Source organism: Narcine bancroftii, chromosome 9 (assembly GCF_036971445.1).
Source record: "Narcine bancroftii isolate sNarBan1 chromosome 9, sNarBan1.hap1, whole genome shotgun sequence".
NCBI classification, from domain to species: Eukaryota; Metazoa; Chordata; class Chondrichthyes; order Torpediniformes; family Narcinidae; genus Narcine; species Narcine bancroftii.
In genome coordinates, this window is record NC_091477.1 from 2,672,952 (window position 1) to 2,689,113 (window position 16,162).

Below are 16,162 nucleotides of genomic sequence, written 5' to 3' on the forward strand. Positions count from 1 at the left end.
TTCCTTCTTAAATTTTGAGAAATCCGCATTATTCATAGGCATTGCTTCACTTTTATTTACGTTTATCTTGTAACCCGACACTTCTCCATATTCCTTCAATTTCCTATATAATTCTTTTATTGATAGTTCTGGTTCTGTTAAGTACACTATAACATCATCCGCAAATAGACTGATTTTATATTCCCTGTCTTTTATTTTTATTCCTTTTATATTATTATCTATTCTTATCAATTCTGCTAGTGGTTCTATAGCTAGCGCAAACAATAAAGGTGATAATGGGCATCCCTGCCGCGTTGACCTGCTTAAGTTAAATTGCTTTGATACATGTCCATTTACTGTCACTTTTGCTAACGGTCCCTTATATAATGCTTTAATCCAATTAATATACTTCTCCGGTAAACTGAATTTTTGCAATACTTTGAACAAATAATTCCATTCTACTCTGTCGAAGGCCTTCTCTGCGTCTAAAGCAACTGCTACTGTAGGTGCTTTATTTCCTTCTACTGCATGAATTAAGTTAATAAATTTACAAATATTGTCTGTTGTGCGTCTTTTTTTGATAAATCCAGTTTGGTCTAAATTTACCATTTTCGGTACCTGTTCTGCTAATCTGTTTGCTAATAGTTTAGCTATTATCTTATAATCTGTGTTTAGCAAAGATATTGGTCTATATGACGCTGGTGAGAGTGGATCTTTCCCTTGTTTTAGTATTACTGTAATTATTGCTGTTTTACATGAATCTGGTAAGTTTTGTGTCTCATCAATCTGGTTGATTACATCCAGGAGGGGCGGTATTAATAAGTCTTTAAATGTTTTGTAGAATTCTATTGGAAATCCATCCTCTCCTGGTGTCTTATTATTTGGTAATTTTTTTATTATCACTTGTATTTCTACTGTTCCAAATGGTTCTGTTAATTTATTTTGTTCCTCTATTTGTAGTTTTGGTAGTTCAATTTTAGTCAAAAATTCATCTATTTTCCCTTCTTTCCCTTCGTTTTCAGTTCGGTATAATTGTTCATAGAATTCTCTAAAGTTTTCCTTAATTTCTTTTGGATTATATGTAATTTGTTTGTCTTTTTTCCTTGATGCCAATACCATTTTCTTAGCTTGTTCTGTCTTAAGCTGCCATGCTAGGATTTTGTGCGTTTTTTCACCTAGTTCATAATATTTCTGTTTTGTCTTCATTATATTCTTCTCTACCTTATATGTTTGTAATGTTTCATATTTTATTTTTTTATCCTCCAATTCTCTTCTTTTAGTTGTATCTTCCTTCATTGCTAATTTTTTTTCTATGTTTACTATTTCCCTTTCCAACTGCTCTGTTTCCTGATTATAGTCCTTCTTCATCTTGGTTACATAACTTATTATTTGCCCTCTAATAAATGCTTTCATTGCGTCCCATAGTATAAACTTATCTTCCACTGATTCCGTATTTACTTCAAAATACATTTTTAATTGTTTTTCAATAAATTCTCTAAAATCCTGTCTTTTAAGTTGCATGGGGTTTAATCTCCATCTATACATTCTTGGAGGGATGTCCTCTAGCTTTACTGTCAATATTAAGGGTGAATGGTCCGATAGCATTCTCACTTTATATTCTGTTTTTCTTACTCTATCCTGCATACTAGCTGATAACAAAAATAGGTCTATTCTACTCCTTCAATTTCTTATGTAGTTCTTTTATTGATATTTCTGGTTCTGTTAGGTATACTATGATGTAATCTGCAAATAAATTGATTTTATACTCTTTCTCCTTTATTTTATCCCCTTTATTTTATTTTCTATTCTTATCAGTTCTGCCAATGGTTCTATTGCTAAGGCGAACAATGAGGGAGATAGTGTACATCCCTGTCTAGTTGACCTACTTAATTTAAAGTGACTCAATACATATTCATTTACTGATACCTTCGCCAAAGGTCCATTATACAATGCTTTAATCCAATTTATATATTTTTCTGGTAGATTGAACTTTTGTAATACTTTAAATAAGTAATTCCACTCTACTCTGTCAAAGGCCTTTTCTGCGTCTCAAGCAACAGCCACTGTTGGTTTCTTATTTTCTTGAGCTGCGTGGATTAGATTAATAAGTTTACAGACATTGTCCGCTGTTTGTCTTTTCTTAATAAATCCAGTTTGATCTTGTTTTACTATTTTAGGTACACAATCGGCCAATCTGTTTACTAATAATTTCGCTATTATCTTATAGTCTGAGTTAAGTGGACATATTGGTCTATATGATGCTGGTGTTAATGGATCCTTCCCCGTCTTTGGTACTGTAATTATTGCTGTCTTATATAACTCTGGCAAGTTTTGTGTTTCTTATATCTGGTTTATTACTTCCAGGAGGAGGAATTAATAACTCTATTAATAACTCTATAAAATTCTATTGGAAATCCATCCTCTCCTGGTGTTTTATTGTTCATCAGCTTTTTTAATATATTTCAAATGGTTTTATTAGTTTGTTTTGATCATCTTCTTGCAATTTTGGCAGTTCAATTTTATCTAAAAATTCCTTATCATTTTTCCCCTCGTTCTCAGTTTGATACAATGTTCATAAAATTCCTTAAAATTTTCATTAATCTCTATTGGATTATATGTAATTTGTTTGTTCTTTTTCCTTGATGCCAGTATCGTTCTTTTAGCTTGTTCTAAGTTGCCAGGCTAATATTTTGTGTTTTTTTTTCTCCCAGTTCCTAATACTTTTGCTTTGTTTTCATTATGTTCTTCTCCACCTTGTATGTTTATAATGTTTCGTATTTAATTTTTTTGTCCGCATATTCTCTCCTTTTCGATATATCATCCCTTTTTATTTCCTAATTAATTCATAATTCCTTTTCTGTACTTACTATCTCCCTTTCCAAGTGCTCTATTTCCCGATTGTAATCCTTTTTCATCTTAGTCACATACCTTATTATTTACCCTCTAATGAAGGCTTTCATTCATTCCCATAATATAAATTTGTCTTTCACTGATCCTGTTTATTTCAAAATATGTTTTAATTTGGTGCTCAATTAACTCCCTAAATTCCTGTCTTTTAAGTAGCATGGAGTTTAATCTCCATCTATATGTTCTTGGTGGGATGTCCTCCAGTTCTATTGCTAATAATAGGGGTGAATGATCTGATAATAGTCTAGCTTTATACTCCATTTTCCTAACTCTCCCTTGAATATGGGCTGACAACAAAAACATATCAATCCTTGAGTAAGTTTTGTGCCTACTCGAATAATATGAAAATTCCTTCTCTCTTGGGTGTTGCCTCCTCCATATATCCATAAGTTTCATTTCCTGCATTGATTTAACCATAAATTTGGCTACTTTATTCTTTTTACTTGTCTTTTGTCCAGTTTTATCTAACATTGGGTCCAAATTAAGGTTAAAAATCCCCTCCTATCAATATATTTCCTTGTGTTTCTGCAATCTTCAAAAAAATATCCTGCATAAACTTTTGATCCTCCTCGTGAGGTGCATGTATATTGAGCAAATTCCAATACTCTGAGTATATCTGACACTTTATCATTGCATACCTCCCTGCCGGATCTATTATTTCCTCCTCTATTTTGATTGGTATATTTTTGTTAACTAGTATGGCTACACCTCTAGCTTTTGAATTATAGGATGCTGCCGTTACGTGTCCTACCCAGTCTCTCTTTAGTTTATGTTCCGCTTCAGTTAGATGCGTTTCCTGCACAAATGCTATATCTATTTTTTCCTTCTTCAATAAATTAGTAGCCTCTTCCGTTTAATTTGGTTATGTATTCCATTAATGTTTATAGTCATATAGTTCAATATGGCCATCTTGTATCTTGCATACACCTCTTTTCCACCTCTTCACCACCTCCATCCCCCTTTTCCCCATTTTCATCTCCTAGTTTTCTCTTATTACACTTAATTTATGACCACACATTTAAGACATAAAGTACTCCTGCTGTTCCCACATCCACTTTAATACCTTAACCCCAAAAGTTGCTCCCCTCTCTGAGTTGCCCCATGCCCCTTGCCGGGCAACTACAACTCCTCTTTTCATTTGGATTGAGATCTTGTTCACATTGTCAACTGATTTTGGAGTGACGGTTATTCCCCCTCCATCCAGCCCTCTCCAGAAAACACTTTTTAAAAAAAAACACATCACAAAGCTCTTTTTTTCACCCTTACTCTCTTCCTTCCCTTCTCTTTTCCCTCTTTAGTTCTTTACATATACATTGTTTTTACATCTTTATATATACTTTATTGTCATTCTTCATTCTTGTTACATCTGTTCATCTCTTCTGTCCTGCAAACGTTCTGTGAATTCTTGCACTTTCTCTGGATCTGAGAACAGTTTGTTTTGCTCCCCGGGTATAAATATTTTAAGCACGGCTGGATGTCTTAATATGAGTTTGTAACCTTTTTTCCATAAAGTTGATTTCGCTGTATTAAATTCCTTCCTCCTCTTTAAGAGTTCAAAATTATGACTGGGTAAAAAAATATTTTTTGACCCTTGTATTCCAATGGTTTATTATCTTCTCTAATTTTATTCCTTGGCCGTTCCAGTATATTTTCTCTTGTCGTGTATCTCAAAAATTTTACTAAGATGGATGTTGGTTTTTGATGTGTTTGTGGTTTCGGAGTTAATACTCTGTGTGCCCTTTCTATTTCCATTTCTTCCTGCATTTCTGACATTCCCAGGATCTTCGGGATCCATCCTTTTATAAATTCCTTCATGTCTGTGCCTTCACCCTCCTTCAGGGCCACTATTTTTATGTTGTTTCACCTGTATTTTTGTTACGCTTTGCTTTTTCCTAACTTTTTTCCTATTTTCCTGGAGGGCTGGTTTTCCCGACCAGCCACTACTCCATTACGTGACTCCTCCTTGTGCGGTAACCTTGAGGGAATCCATGGACCCAAAGAAGAATTTAATGTTCATGGCTTGGTCAAGGGCAGGTCGTGTCTTAATTGGGGATGTAACTGAACACATTGATGAAGGAAGAGCGGTAGATGTAGTGTAGATGGATTTCCTTGAGGCATTTGATAAGGTTCCCCATGCAAGGCTTATTGAGAAAGTAAGGAGGCAGGGGGTCCAAGGGGACATTGCTGTGTGGATCCAGAACTGGCTGCGCACAGAAGGCAAAAAGTGGTTGTAGACAGGTCATATTCTGCATGGAGGATGGTGACCAGTGGTGTTCCTCAGAATGAAGAGGAGGGATGGGTTAGTAAGTTGGCTAATGACACAAACGTTGGGGGTGTTGTGAATAGCATGGAGGGGCTGTTAGAGGTTACAGCGAGACATTGATGAGATGCAAAACTGGGCTGAGAAGTGGTTCATTTAGGTAGGTAAAATATAATGGTAAGACTTGGCAGCGTGGAGGATCAGAAGGATCTTGGGGTCTGAATCCATAGGCCACTCAAAGCAGCTGCGCAGGTTGACTCTGTGGTTAAGAAGGCATATGGTGTATTGGCCTTCGTTAATCATGGAATTGAATTTAGGAGCTGAGAGAGAATATTACAGCTCTATAGAACCCAGGTCAGACCCCATTTGGGTCTGTGCAGTTCTGGTCACCTCACTAATGGAAGAATGTGGAAGCCATAGAAAAGGGGCAGAGGAGATTGACAAGGACGTTGCCTGGATTAGGGAGCATGCCTTATGAAAACAGGTTGAGTGAACTCAGGCTTTTCTCCTTGGAGTGATGGATGATTAGAGGTGTATAAGGTGTTGATCATGTGGATAGTCAGAGGCTGTTCCAGGGCTGAAATGGTTGCCACAAGAGGACATGGGTTTGAGATGCTGGGGAGTAGGTACAGAGGAGCTCTCTGGGGTGAGCTTTTTTGTGGTGGGTGGGTGTATGGAATGGGCCTGCTGGTAATGGTGGAGGCAGATACTATAGGGTCTTTTAAGAGACTTTTGGATAGGTACATGGAGCTTATAAAAATTTCTAAGGCTAATTTCTAAGGTAGGCACACATTTTAAGATAACTTTGTGGTGCCACTGACCTCTCCAGGGTTGCTGCCCTGGTTAAACTGTGCTTAACCCCAGTCCAAAACACGAAAGTCTGCAGATTGTGGTTGAAGTAAAAACAATGCTGGAGAAACTCGGCAGGTTAAATAGCGTACTATATATTTAGAGATACAGCATGGCAACTGGCCCTTTCGGCCCATGAGCCTGTGCTGCCCAGTTACTCCCAACTGGCCTACAACTCCCAGTACATTTGAACAGTGGAGGAAACGAGCCCAGGGAGAATGTACAAACCCTTTATAGACAATGTGGGATTCAAACCCCTGTCCTGATGACTGCTGCGCCAACCATGCCATCCATGAAGTACGCTGTTTGACCTGCTGAGTTTCTCCAGCATTGTATTTTTAATCCCAGTTCAAACCCCCTTCCATGCAGTGCTCAGGGTAAGTTTCCAAGCCCACTACTTTGAACAGTAGGGCGTTACAGGCGATTCTCTCTCTGATGAGTTAAACAGGTAAGTCTGCAGATGCTGGAGTTGAGAGCACTACACATACATGCTGGAGAAACTCAGGAAGCCACAGGAAATAAAGGGTAACCAATGATTCAGGCCTGGGTCCCGATGAAGGGCATGAGGCCCCTTTCCTTTGTTACTTCATGAGTTTCTCTTTCTCTCTCTCTCTTTTTTAGACCATAGAATAGGATGAACTCCAGAGCAGTTTGGTCCCGTTTCCTGGACACAAAACGGATCATCCCAATGGTGAACTTTCATCCATTTGGATACTTCACTTGCCTGGCTTGGTTCATCACCGGGGGCTCGCTGTCTCTCCCCAGACAACACCAGGAGTATTTTCCCACCAAGGGAAACAACTGATCAAGGTTTGCATCCAAAACTCCATTGGGTTTCTTTGCCAGGACCAGTCCCACGATTGGTGGTATTTTGGACACATTCACACTGGACCAGATGTGACTGGCAACAGAGTGACGAATATTTTGACTTTGCTCAGTCGCTTATCTCCGTTGAATACAAAATATTTTTCTATTCTATTTAATGATTTTATTACTGACAGTGCCAATATTTTATATTTTTATTTTCCAACACTGTTTATCACTCAAGCTAATGTATATTTTGCTATTTACAATAAAATAGTGATATCTCTGTGTAATTAAACAGTGCAAAGGCTTCTTAAAGAAGAAAAGTTTTGGTGAAGAGTTCCAGGCTGAAATGGTGACCATTTTTCTCACCTTGATGTTGCTTGACCCACTGACTCTAGCAGATTATCAGATCATGGCCCTTTGGCCCAACTTGCTTGTGCTGAACTAGTCCAACCTGTACTCAGTGCCCTACCAATTACCATGATCTTTCTTGTTTTGTCCTTCCAATATGCAACACCTCACACTTTCTGCATTAAATTCTATTTGCCATGTATCAGTCTATTTTTCTAGCTAGTTCAGATCCCTCTGCAAGCTTTGAAAACCTTTATCGTTGTCCACAACACTTCTAATCTTAATGTCATCTGAAAACTTACTGATCCACTTTTTGATCCAGGTTCCAGATCATTTGATATAAATGACAAACAACAAGGGCCCCAGCACTGATCTCTGAGGCACACCGCTAATCACAGGTCTCCAGTCTGAGAAGCAATCATCCACCATTACTCCCTGGCTTCTCCCATCCAGCCATTGTCGAATCTAGTTCACTACTTCATGAATGCCTAGTGTCTGAACCTTACTGACTAACCTCCCATGTGGTACCTTGTCAAAAGGCCTTACTAAAGTCCATGTAGACAACAGCCACAGCCATTAACTTTCCTGGTAACCTCCTCGAAAAACTATCAGATTAGTTGAACATGACAAACCATGTTAACTTTCCTGAATCAGTCCTTGGCTAGCCAAATACTTGTATATCTGATCTCTTGGAACTACCACTGATGTCAGGCTCACTGCCTATAATTTCCAGGGTTACTTTTTGAGCGTTTTTTAAAGAACGGAAGATGAGCTATCCTCCAATCCTCTGGCCCCACTCCTGCGGCTAAGGACATTTAAAATATTTCTGCTAAATACATTATGTTGAGTCCTTATAAGGTATTGTGTGTTGTTTTGGGCTCCTCATTTAAAAAAAGATGTGTTAATGGTAAAGAGGTTAAAGAAGTTTATTCAGACAATTCCGGGAATGTACAGCTCTTGGTCTGTACTTGTTGGAATTTAGGAGAACGAGGGGCGATCTCATTGAAACATTTTGAATGTTGAAAGGTTGTTTTCCACAGTGGGAGAGTCTAGGACAAGAAGGGCACAAGTTCAGGATTGAAGGGCGTCCACTTAGAACATAAATGCAGAGGAATTTCTTCAGCCAGAGGGTGGTGAATCTGTGGAATTTGTTGCCTCAGGTGGTTGTGGAGGCCAGGTCATTGGATGTATTTAAGACAGATTGATAGGTTCTTGATTAGCCAGGGCATTAAAATGGGGAAAAGGTCAGGTAGTGGGGCAGAATGGGAAAATGGATCAGCTCATGATGGAATGGCAGAGTGGACTCAACAGGACAAATGGCCTACTTCTGCTCCTGCATCTTATGGTATAACAATGTATAGCATGTTTGTCTTCACCAATCAGGGCACAGAGTACAAAAGTCATATTGCAGATGGATAAAAGTTCAGTTTGACCACAACTGGAGTATTGTGTGCAGTTCCAGTCTCTGCAAAGCAGGAAGGATGTGGAGGTGTTGAGAGTACAGAGAGGTTCACCGGGGTGTTTCCTGGATATTAGCTGTGGGGAGTGGTTAAACAGCTGTACCTCCACAACATTTGGCCCTACCTTGGGAGTGGTAAGGTGCGTCAGTCGGAAGAGGAAGGTGAATGTGTGGAGGACCCCCTCACTTTGCCTGGATCTGCCCAGGGGGTGGTGGATTCGTCCTGTAGGACGTAAAGATCTTATCACAGGCTTCAGAGGACCCACGTCCATCTCGATCACCCCACACCGGGGATGCTGACGAGGAAGGTGCTGCGTCCCACAGGGACATCCAGCTGACAAACCACCTCTGGCGGCCTTTGGCTGACGCAGAGATCTCCGATGGTGAGCGGTGAAGAGTAGAGGCTGCCTGTGCTCCATGAGTGGGGCAGCAGGGTTGCAGGTGCATCCGGTGGCAGGCAGTCATTGTTGGCCTCACATTCAGGCTGCTGAGGGAGTGGCACTGTTAGCATGCAGGGACAGGAAGCCACACACCTCAGGGGCGAGCAGCCATGGGATGGCCCGAAACCACCTGCAAAATGAAACCCTGATTATACATCATGTGGAGCATCCTTGGAATGACAAAGGGAGAGAGGAAACAATGGAAGTCTACAAGATTGTGAAAGGCATAGATAGGGTGGTCAGCCAGTGCCTTTTTCCCCAGGGCAGGAATAGTAAACACCTGAGGACAGTTAAGGCCTATGGGATGCTGGGCTTCATTAATAGGGGGATTGAAGTCAAGGGTCAAGAGGTCATGTTGCAACTCTACAAATCTTTGCTCTTTTACTCCATGCCCCGACTGATGAAAGCAAACGTTCCATCCACCTTCTCAAATGGCCCAGGTAAGTTTCTGGGCAGCAGTGGCCATCAGAGAGGGTCTCTGTGATGGTAATGCTATTGACTACTGAAGTTTGGCAGTTAAACAAACTGGTTACTGCCCAACTTCTGACTTTATGGTGGAAAGAAGGTGTTGATGAAGCATAGAATTTGGCAAGTCCTGAAGAACGCTTGCAGCAACACATTGGGTTGAATTAACTGACCTTTCCTGTAGAGTCAGAGTTCTACAGCATGGAAAAGGCTCTTTGGCCCAGCTTGCTCATGCTGGCCCTATCTGCCTGTGTTCAACCTTTCCTATCCATGTGCCAGTTTAAATGCCTGAAACATGGTTGTCCTTGCCTTGCCTCGCCTCCACCACTTCCTCTGATAGCTCGAACCACATACCCACCATCACGTTGTGCTGTTGGGGGAGTGTTGCTTCAGGGTTTGTAAATCAACTAGATTTTCTAGGGTTTCCTGAACAGTACATACCGTCAATGTTGCCTTAGCGCCAAGTCAGTTTCACTTTTCATTGGTCTGGATGATGAAGCGTGGAGCCGAGGGGCCCTGGGAAAACTCTTAACTGGGTACTAGTGAGCATTATATTGAGGAACTGCTGAGAACCCTCCAATCCCCTTCCACAGTTTTGTAACTTTATTGGAACAACCTTGTTTATTGTTGAGTCTTAGTTCAATCTGACAGTTTTTTTAAAATTTGGGGATTCAGCACAGGTAAACAGGCCCTTCAAGCCCAAGTACATCATGTGATTAATTAACCTTACTCTCCCTGTGTCTGCTTAGGTTTCCCATGAGGGCTCTGGTTTCCTCCCACCATTCGTATGGGGTTGTAGGTCAATTGGGCGGCAAGGACTCGTGGGCTGAAGTGGCCTGTTACTGTCCTGTATGATAAAATTTAAAAAAAATTAAATGTAAAATTTAGGAGGTTTTGCAGGCCAACTTTGCTGGGTATATTTTTGTTGTGCCTGAATCTGGGGCCAACCTTGGCCAACAGCTTTTTGCAAAGGAGAGACTTCAGGCGAGCCGGTTATGATTTAACCAAATTTTCAACTCTGACTAAAGATTAATCCAAACCTTCTCTCAGCGTGCCATTAGAGGTTTTGTTTCTCTCACCAATGGTATTAAAACTCCGATCCCACACATTGGCCCAGTTAGGGAAATTGGTAACCAGACGATATAGATGTGAGGGGTAACCTTTATTTGCACTCAGAGGGTGGTGGGTGTATGGAACAGGCTGCCGGAGTAGGTGGTTGAGGCAGGTTAAGAAACATGGATGGTATGGGTTTAGAGGGATATGGGCCAAACCAGGCAGATGGGACTAGTGCAGATGGGACCTTTTGGGCCAGTATCCCTGCCACACGATGTCAAGCCCACAGCTGCCCCCCCCCCCCACCCTGAGAGGGAATTGTTGAAGGTCATTTACCTTTGACCTGGAGCTTCTTCATCAGGATATACAGATTGTGTGCAGCCTCCTCACTGCCCAGCTGAGCTGCCTTCTGATACAACTCCATAGCCTTGCACAGGTTGAGCGGGAGGCCTGAGAAAGCAGGAGAGAGAGATTAGATTGCTTGTTTAAAGGTGTGGGGAACAAATTCAGAAATTGGAGATGCAGAGAGACTTGGAGTCCTTGTGCAAGATTCCCTAAAGGTTAACTTGCAGGTAGAGTCCGTGGAAAGGAAGGCAAATGCTGAGAGTGGTAAAAAAAATGCAATGTTGATGCTTTATCCAGCATTGATCAGATGGCATTTGGAGTATTGAGCAGTTTGGGCTCCTTATCCACGGGAGGATGTGTTGTCATTGGAGAAGGACCAGACAAGTTTTACAAGGATGATCTCTGAATGAAAGGATTATCATATGAGGAGTGTTTGATGGTTCTGGGATTGTTCTTAGAAGAATGAGGGAATATCTCATCAAAACCTATTGAATACTGTAAGGCCTGGATGGAGACATGGAGAGGATGTTTCCTGTGGTGGGGGAGTCTGGGACCAGAGGGCACAGCCTCAGAACACAAAAACGTCCCTTGGGTATAGAGATGGGGAGAAATTTTTTTACCTGGGTTTGGGGGTGGGGGGGGGTGAGAATCTGGAATTCGTTGCTGCGGACGTCATTGGGGATATTTAAGGCAGTGTTATTTAGGTTCTTGATAGCGAGGGGATCAAGTGTTATGAGGAGAAGACTGGAATGGGGTTGAAAAGGATTGTAAATCTACTATGATGGAATGGCAGGGCGGACCACTAATTTCACCAACACGGAGAGGCAGGAAGCAAAGGGCAAAAGGAATTTACTCTTGGCAAGAGCTTCTCTTGTTGGACAGCTCAGCTCCCCATCATGTCCCAGTACCTCCCACTCCTTCCTGGTGGAACGTGCCCAGAACACACTGGGCACCAGGATGTCCCAGGGCTGCAGCCTGCTTGTAGAGATCGACAGCTCGGCGAGAGTCCTTCAGTACGCCCCATCCCGTCTGGTAACAGATCCCCAAATGGTAGTGGCTTGTGGGATCCTGCGAAGGACAGGTGACAGATAATCCATGCTGACTGATCTGCTTTCTGGCCCAGTCCCCTGTGCCTGAATTTGCTCCATATCCTTAATCCTTTTTGTCTAGATACCTGCCCATTGTAACTGTGCTAACTTCTACAGCTCCCTTGGACAGCCCATTCCACTCACCTTAAACCCATGCTCTCTAGTTCCAGAATCACCTACTCTGGGTAAAAGATTAAGCATTCACTTTATCTACAACCCTCTTGATTTTATAAACTTCCCAAGGTGACACCTAATCCTGTTATGCTCAAGGGAGAGACACCCAGGCCATCAACTCCCCAGTGCCAGCACATTCTTAGTGAATCTTCCTGATTACATCCACGGACCTCAACAAAAATCTGCTGGGACACTAAATCAGGAGTAAGGCCCATGTTACAAGCAGGAGCAGGAGTGGCATCTCAGTCAGAGTCACTGCCTCCTAGCACCAGAGATTCACCTGGGTTCAGCGCTGACCTTGGCTGCTGCTGCGTGGAGTTTGCCCGATCCCCTTTTACCATGAGAGCATCCTCTCACATCCCAAAGACACAGATCAGTGGGTTCATAAGTTGCTGTAAGTGTCTAGTTGGATGGTGGAAGCTGGCGGTAGTTGGTGGGAATGAGGGGAGAACAAATGACCCCATTCCAGGGTCAGTATAAATGGGTGGCTGATGGTCACGTGCAAACTCAATGACGACCTGGTCTAATTTTAAAGGTAATGCTCCTTTTACTGTTACACCCCCTACCCCTGTCCACAACATAACACAACAAAGAGTCAGAATTTCTCTCTTCTCTCCTTTTGATCAGCAAGTACTTGTACCTGGAAATAACTGGAGTGCCATATACACCATATTCTGATCAGCTAATTCAGGCTAAGAGATGCAGTACTTGTGCATTCCCCTTCCCACCAGCCAGGTACTCAAACAGTTGCCAGACACCTACTTCCAGTCTGTGGGAATAAGCCTGAATTTGCCATAGTCAACCATTTTGACTCCCACAACCATTCCCACAGTGATACCTCAGTCTCGGCCTTATTCATTGTCAGGGCGAGGCCAAACATAGTGAGCTCTACTATCATTTCACAGAGGGTGCCTCAGTTGGTGTAGTGGTTAGCACAATGCCTTTCCAGCGTTCAGGATTGGAATCCACTCTGTTTGTAAGGAGTTTGTACTCCTGTGTCTGAGTGGGTTTTCCCGAGGGGGGGGGGCGGGCGGGGGATGTAGGTATGTGTAAATTTGGCAGCATGTAGTTGGTGTGCCAAAAGGGCCAGTTACTGAGCTGCAAGTCTAAATTTAAATTTAATTTAAAGGATCCAAACACAAAACGTTGCCTACCCACAGATGCTGATTGACCCACTGAATGTTTCTACCATTTCCTGTTTTTACATCAAATCTGCATGAGTGCATTTATGTTTATATATTGGAAACCACCCCTTTCCCCCTCCTATCCCCTAGAAATACCAGCCAACTTACCCCACTTCTCGAAGCCATGGAGAAGTATCGAACAGCTTTCTGTGGATCCTGGTGGGGCTCGTTGGTATAGAACACTCCAAGATATGCTTGGGCCTGCAACGGTGGGAGTACACATTACATATTGCACAGGGGGTACCATGCTTTTAGAGACAGTGATGCCCCTCTCTGGGGGTAGTTAAAGATCTACACCACTCCTGACAGCAGGACACAAATACTTTGGAAATAGGCTCAGGGCAGCCAAGGTGACGAGCACTGATGGTATAGCAACTGACTAAAATTATTCCAAGTAGTGGGGAGGGATCTTTTGCAGTTAGTGGTTCTGCCCTGGACCCCATTTAAAAGTCAACACCTCTGTCACCCAGAACCACCTCCTGGGAGTGAGGGGCAAGAGGGGAAAGTTTCTGTGGAAGGTTACAGAGAACAGCTGGGTCCATCACAGGGCTTGGACCTTCCATCTACCGAATGTATTGATGTTAACTCAAGAAGGCAGCCACCCTGATCATAACCTCTTCTCACTGCTCCCTTTGGGCAGAAGGTATAAGCCTGAAGACCAGCACTCTAGGTTCAAGAATGGTTTCTTTCCAACAGCTATCAGACTGTTGAACCTCCCGATTACACTGATCAGGGTCTGCTCCTCCACCCCAAACAGGTCTGTCTGCACCGTTGTATCACCACTTCTTTTTTGGACTTAGATAACAGTGAATATTTATTAACTATTTTTTTCTGTATTTATTTTTTAAAAATTCAATGAAGTGTTCTTTTCAGTTGTTTTGTAGTTAATTTTTTTGTTACAAAGCACGTAAAAGCCCCATTATTCGGCACTCAATCAACCGGAAACTAACAACTGGCTAAAATGTCGAGGAAAAATATAAATAAATATATTTTAAAAATAAATAAAGTTTTAAATAAAAATGTAAATAAATGTTTAAAATTGTAAAAGTTAATGTTCTCTGAAGCAACACATGATCCCTTGGTGAAGAGAAGAGCAAACATTCACCCAGCGGAGCCCCCCCGTCGGGCCCTTCCCACTGTAGCTGTTTGAATGAAATGGCGGTGCCCAGGAAGAAGAGCTGACCAAAGCCGTTCATCGCTGGGGTGACTCTCCCAAAATGTTTCCCTACCCCTGCCTGGTAAGAGTCTTGATTTTTATTAGTATATTATTAAGTATGTTGGTAAAGCTTTATCTGTAAACTTGGGAGGGCAGTGGGGAGATTAATTATGATGGTGGTGCAGTTAGCGTACCGCTGTTACAGCACTCGCCACTGGGGTTTGAATTTCCAAATTATGGGAAGTAGCTGATTAAAGTGAATTTTACATATTTAAAGACTACAAATGATTTATTTCAAATTGCTTTACATTTTTTACATATTTAAAGACTACAAATGATTTATTTCAAATTGCTTTACATTTTTTACATATTTAAAGACTACAAATGATTTATTTCAAATTGCTTTACATTTGGTCTGTCTTTTGTCCTTTAAACATTTATTCTTAATGCAGGATGATACAAAGATTGGTGGTGTTGTGGACAGTGAGGAAGATTACCGTAGATTAAAAGGTGATTTAGGAAGGCTGGAGGTGTGGGCTGAGAAATGGCTGATGGAATTTAATAGAGATAAGTGTGAGGTGTTACATTTTGGAAAGGCAAATCTAAATAGGTCATATGCATTGAATGGTAGGCTATTGAGATGTGCAGAGCAACAAAGGGATTTAGGAGTTGTGGTAAATAGTACCCTCAAGGCTGATACTCAGGTAGATGGTGTGGTGAAGAAGGCATTTGGAATGTTGGCCTTCATAAATCGGAGTACTGAATTCAAGAGTAGGTAGGTTATGATGAAATTGTACAAGGCATTGGTGAGGCCAAATTTGGAGTACTGTGTACAGTTTTGGTCACCAAATTATAGGAAAGATATAAACAAAATAGAGAGAGTGCAGAGAAGGTTCACGAGAATGTTGACAGGATTTCAGGGTCTGAGTTCCAGGGAAAGGTTGTGCAGACTGGGGCTTTTTTCTCTGGAGCGTAGACGATTGAGAGGGGACTTGATAGAGGTGTTTAAGATTTTAAAAGGGACAAACAGAGTAAATGTGGATAGGCTTTTTCAATTAAGAAAGGGGGAGATTCAAACTAGAGGACATGGTTTAAGATTGAAGGGGGAAAATTATAAAGGGAACATGAGGGGAAATTTCTTTACGCAAAGGGTGGTGGGATGTGGAATGAGCTTCCGGCAGACGTGGTCGAGACGGGATCATTGGTTACATTTAAGGAAAGACTGGATCGTTACATGGATAGGAGGGGACTAGAGGGGTATGGACCGGGTGCTGGTCAGTGGGACTAGGAGGGTGGGGATTTGTTACGGCATGGACTAGTAGGGCTGAACTGGCCTGTTCTGTGCTGTAAGTGGTTATATGGTTAGGTGTCTTAGTTGGGCCCTGTAAGAGTGGGTCTCAGGCAACCAGAAAATGGGCACATTTGACACCCGTGGGGATTTCTCTGCACCCCTTCATGCAGCAAGCAATGTTCATTGTAAAATGTGTATGACAATAAACTCGTTATCACAGGCGAGAGAGGAATAATTCTGAGTGATGCTCTGAAATGAGGTGAGTAGGTCCTTCTCAGCCCAAGGATAGGAGTGAACCAAGGCCCATTCCAGCTTCAGTGTCTTTGACAGGGGGGGGGGCCCAAAGGGAACAGA

The 16,162-nt window shown here is 41.9% G+C and overlaps 2 protein-coding genes across 5 annotated transcripts in view; one reads left to right on the forward strand and one right to left on the reverse strand.

Moving 5' to 3' along the window:
- Nucleotides 1-7,097, forward strand: part of pcdh12 (protocadherin 12) — a 26,718-nt gene extending 19,621 nt beyond the window's left edge. For both annotated transcript variants that reach the window (XM_069897984.1, XM_069897985.1), the window contains one exon: nucleotides 6,617-7,097. In XM_069897984.1, coding sequence (XP_069754085.1) covers nucleotide 6,617 — 1 coding nt within the window. In that variant the 3' untranslated portion in view covers nucleotides 6,618-7,097. The remainder of the gene's footprint in view (nucleotides 1-6,616) is intronic.
- dele1 (DAP3 binding cell death enhancer 1) overlaps nucleotides 7,001-16,162 on the reverse strand; it is a 24,412-nt gene continuing 15,250 nt past the window's right edge. For all 3 annotated transcript variants that reach the window (XM_069897981.1, XM_069897983.1, XM_069897982.1), the window contains 4 exons: nucleotides 13,470-13,562; nucleotides 11,824-11,983; nucleotides 10,907-11,020; nucleotides 7,001-9,182 (listed from right to left, as the gene is read on the reverse strand). In XM_069897981.1, coding sequence (XP_069754082.1) covers nucleotides 8,890-9,182; nucleotides 10,907-11,020; nucleotides 11,824-11,983; nucleotides 13,470-13,562 — 660 coding nt within the window. In that variant the 3' untranslated portion in view covers nucleotides 7,001-8,889. The remainder of the gene's footprint in view (nucleotides 9,183-10,906; nucleotides 11,021-11,823; nucleotides 11,984-13,469; nucleotides 13,563-16,162) is intronic.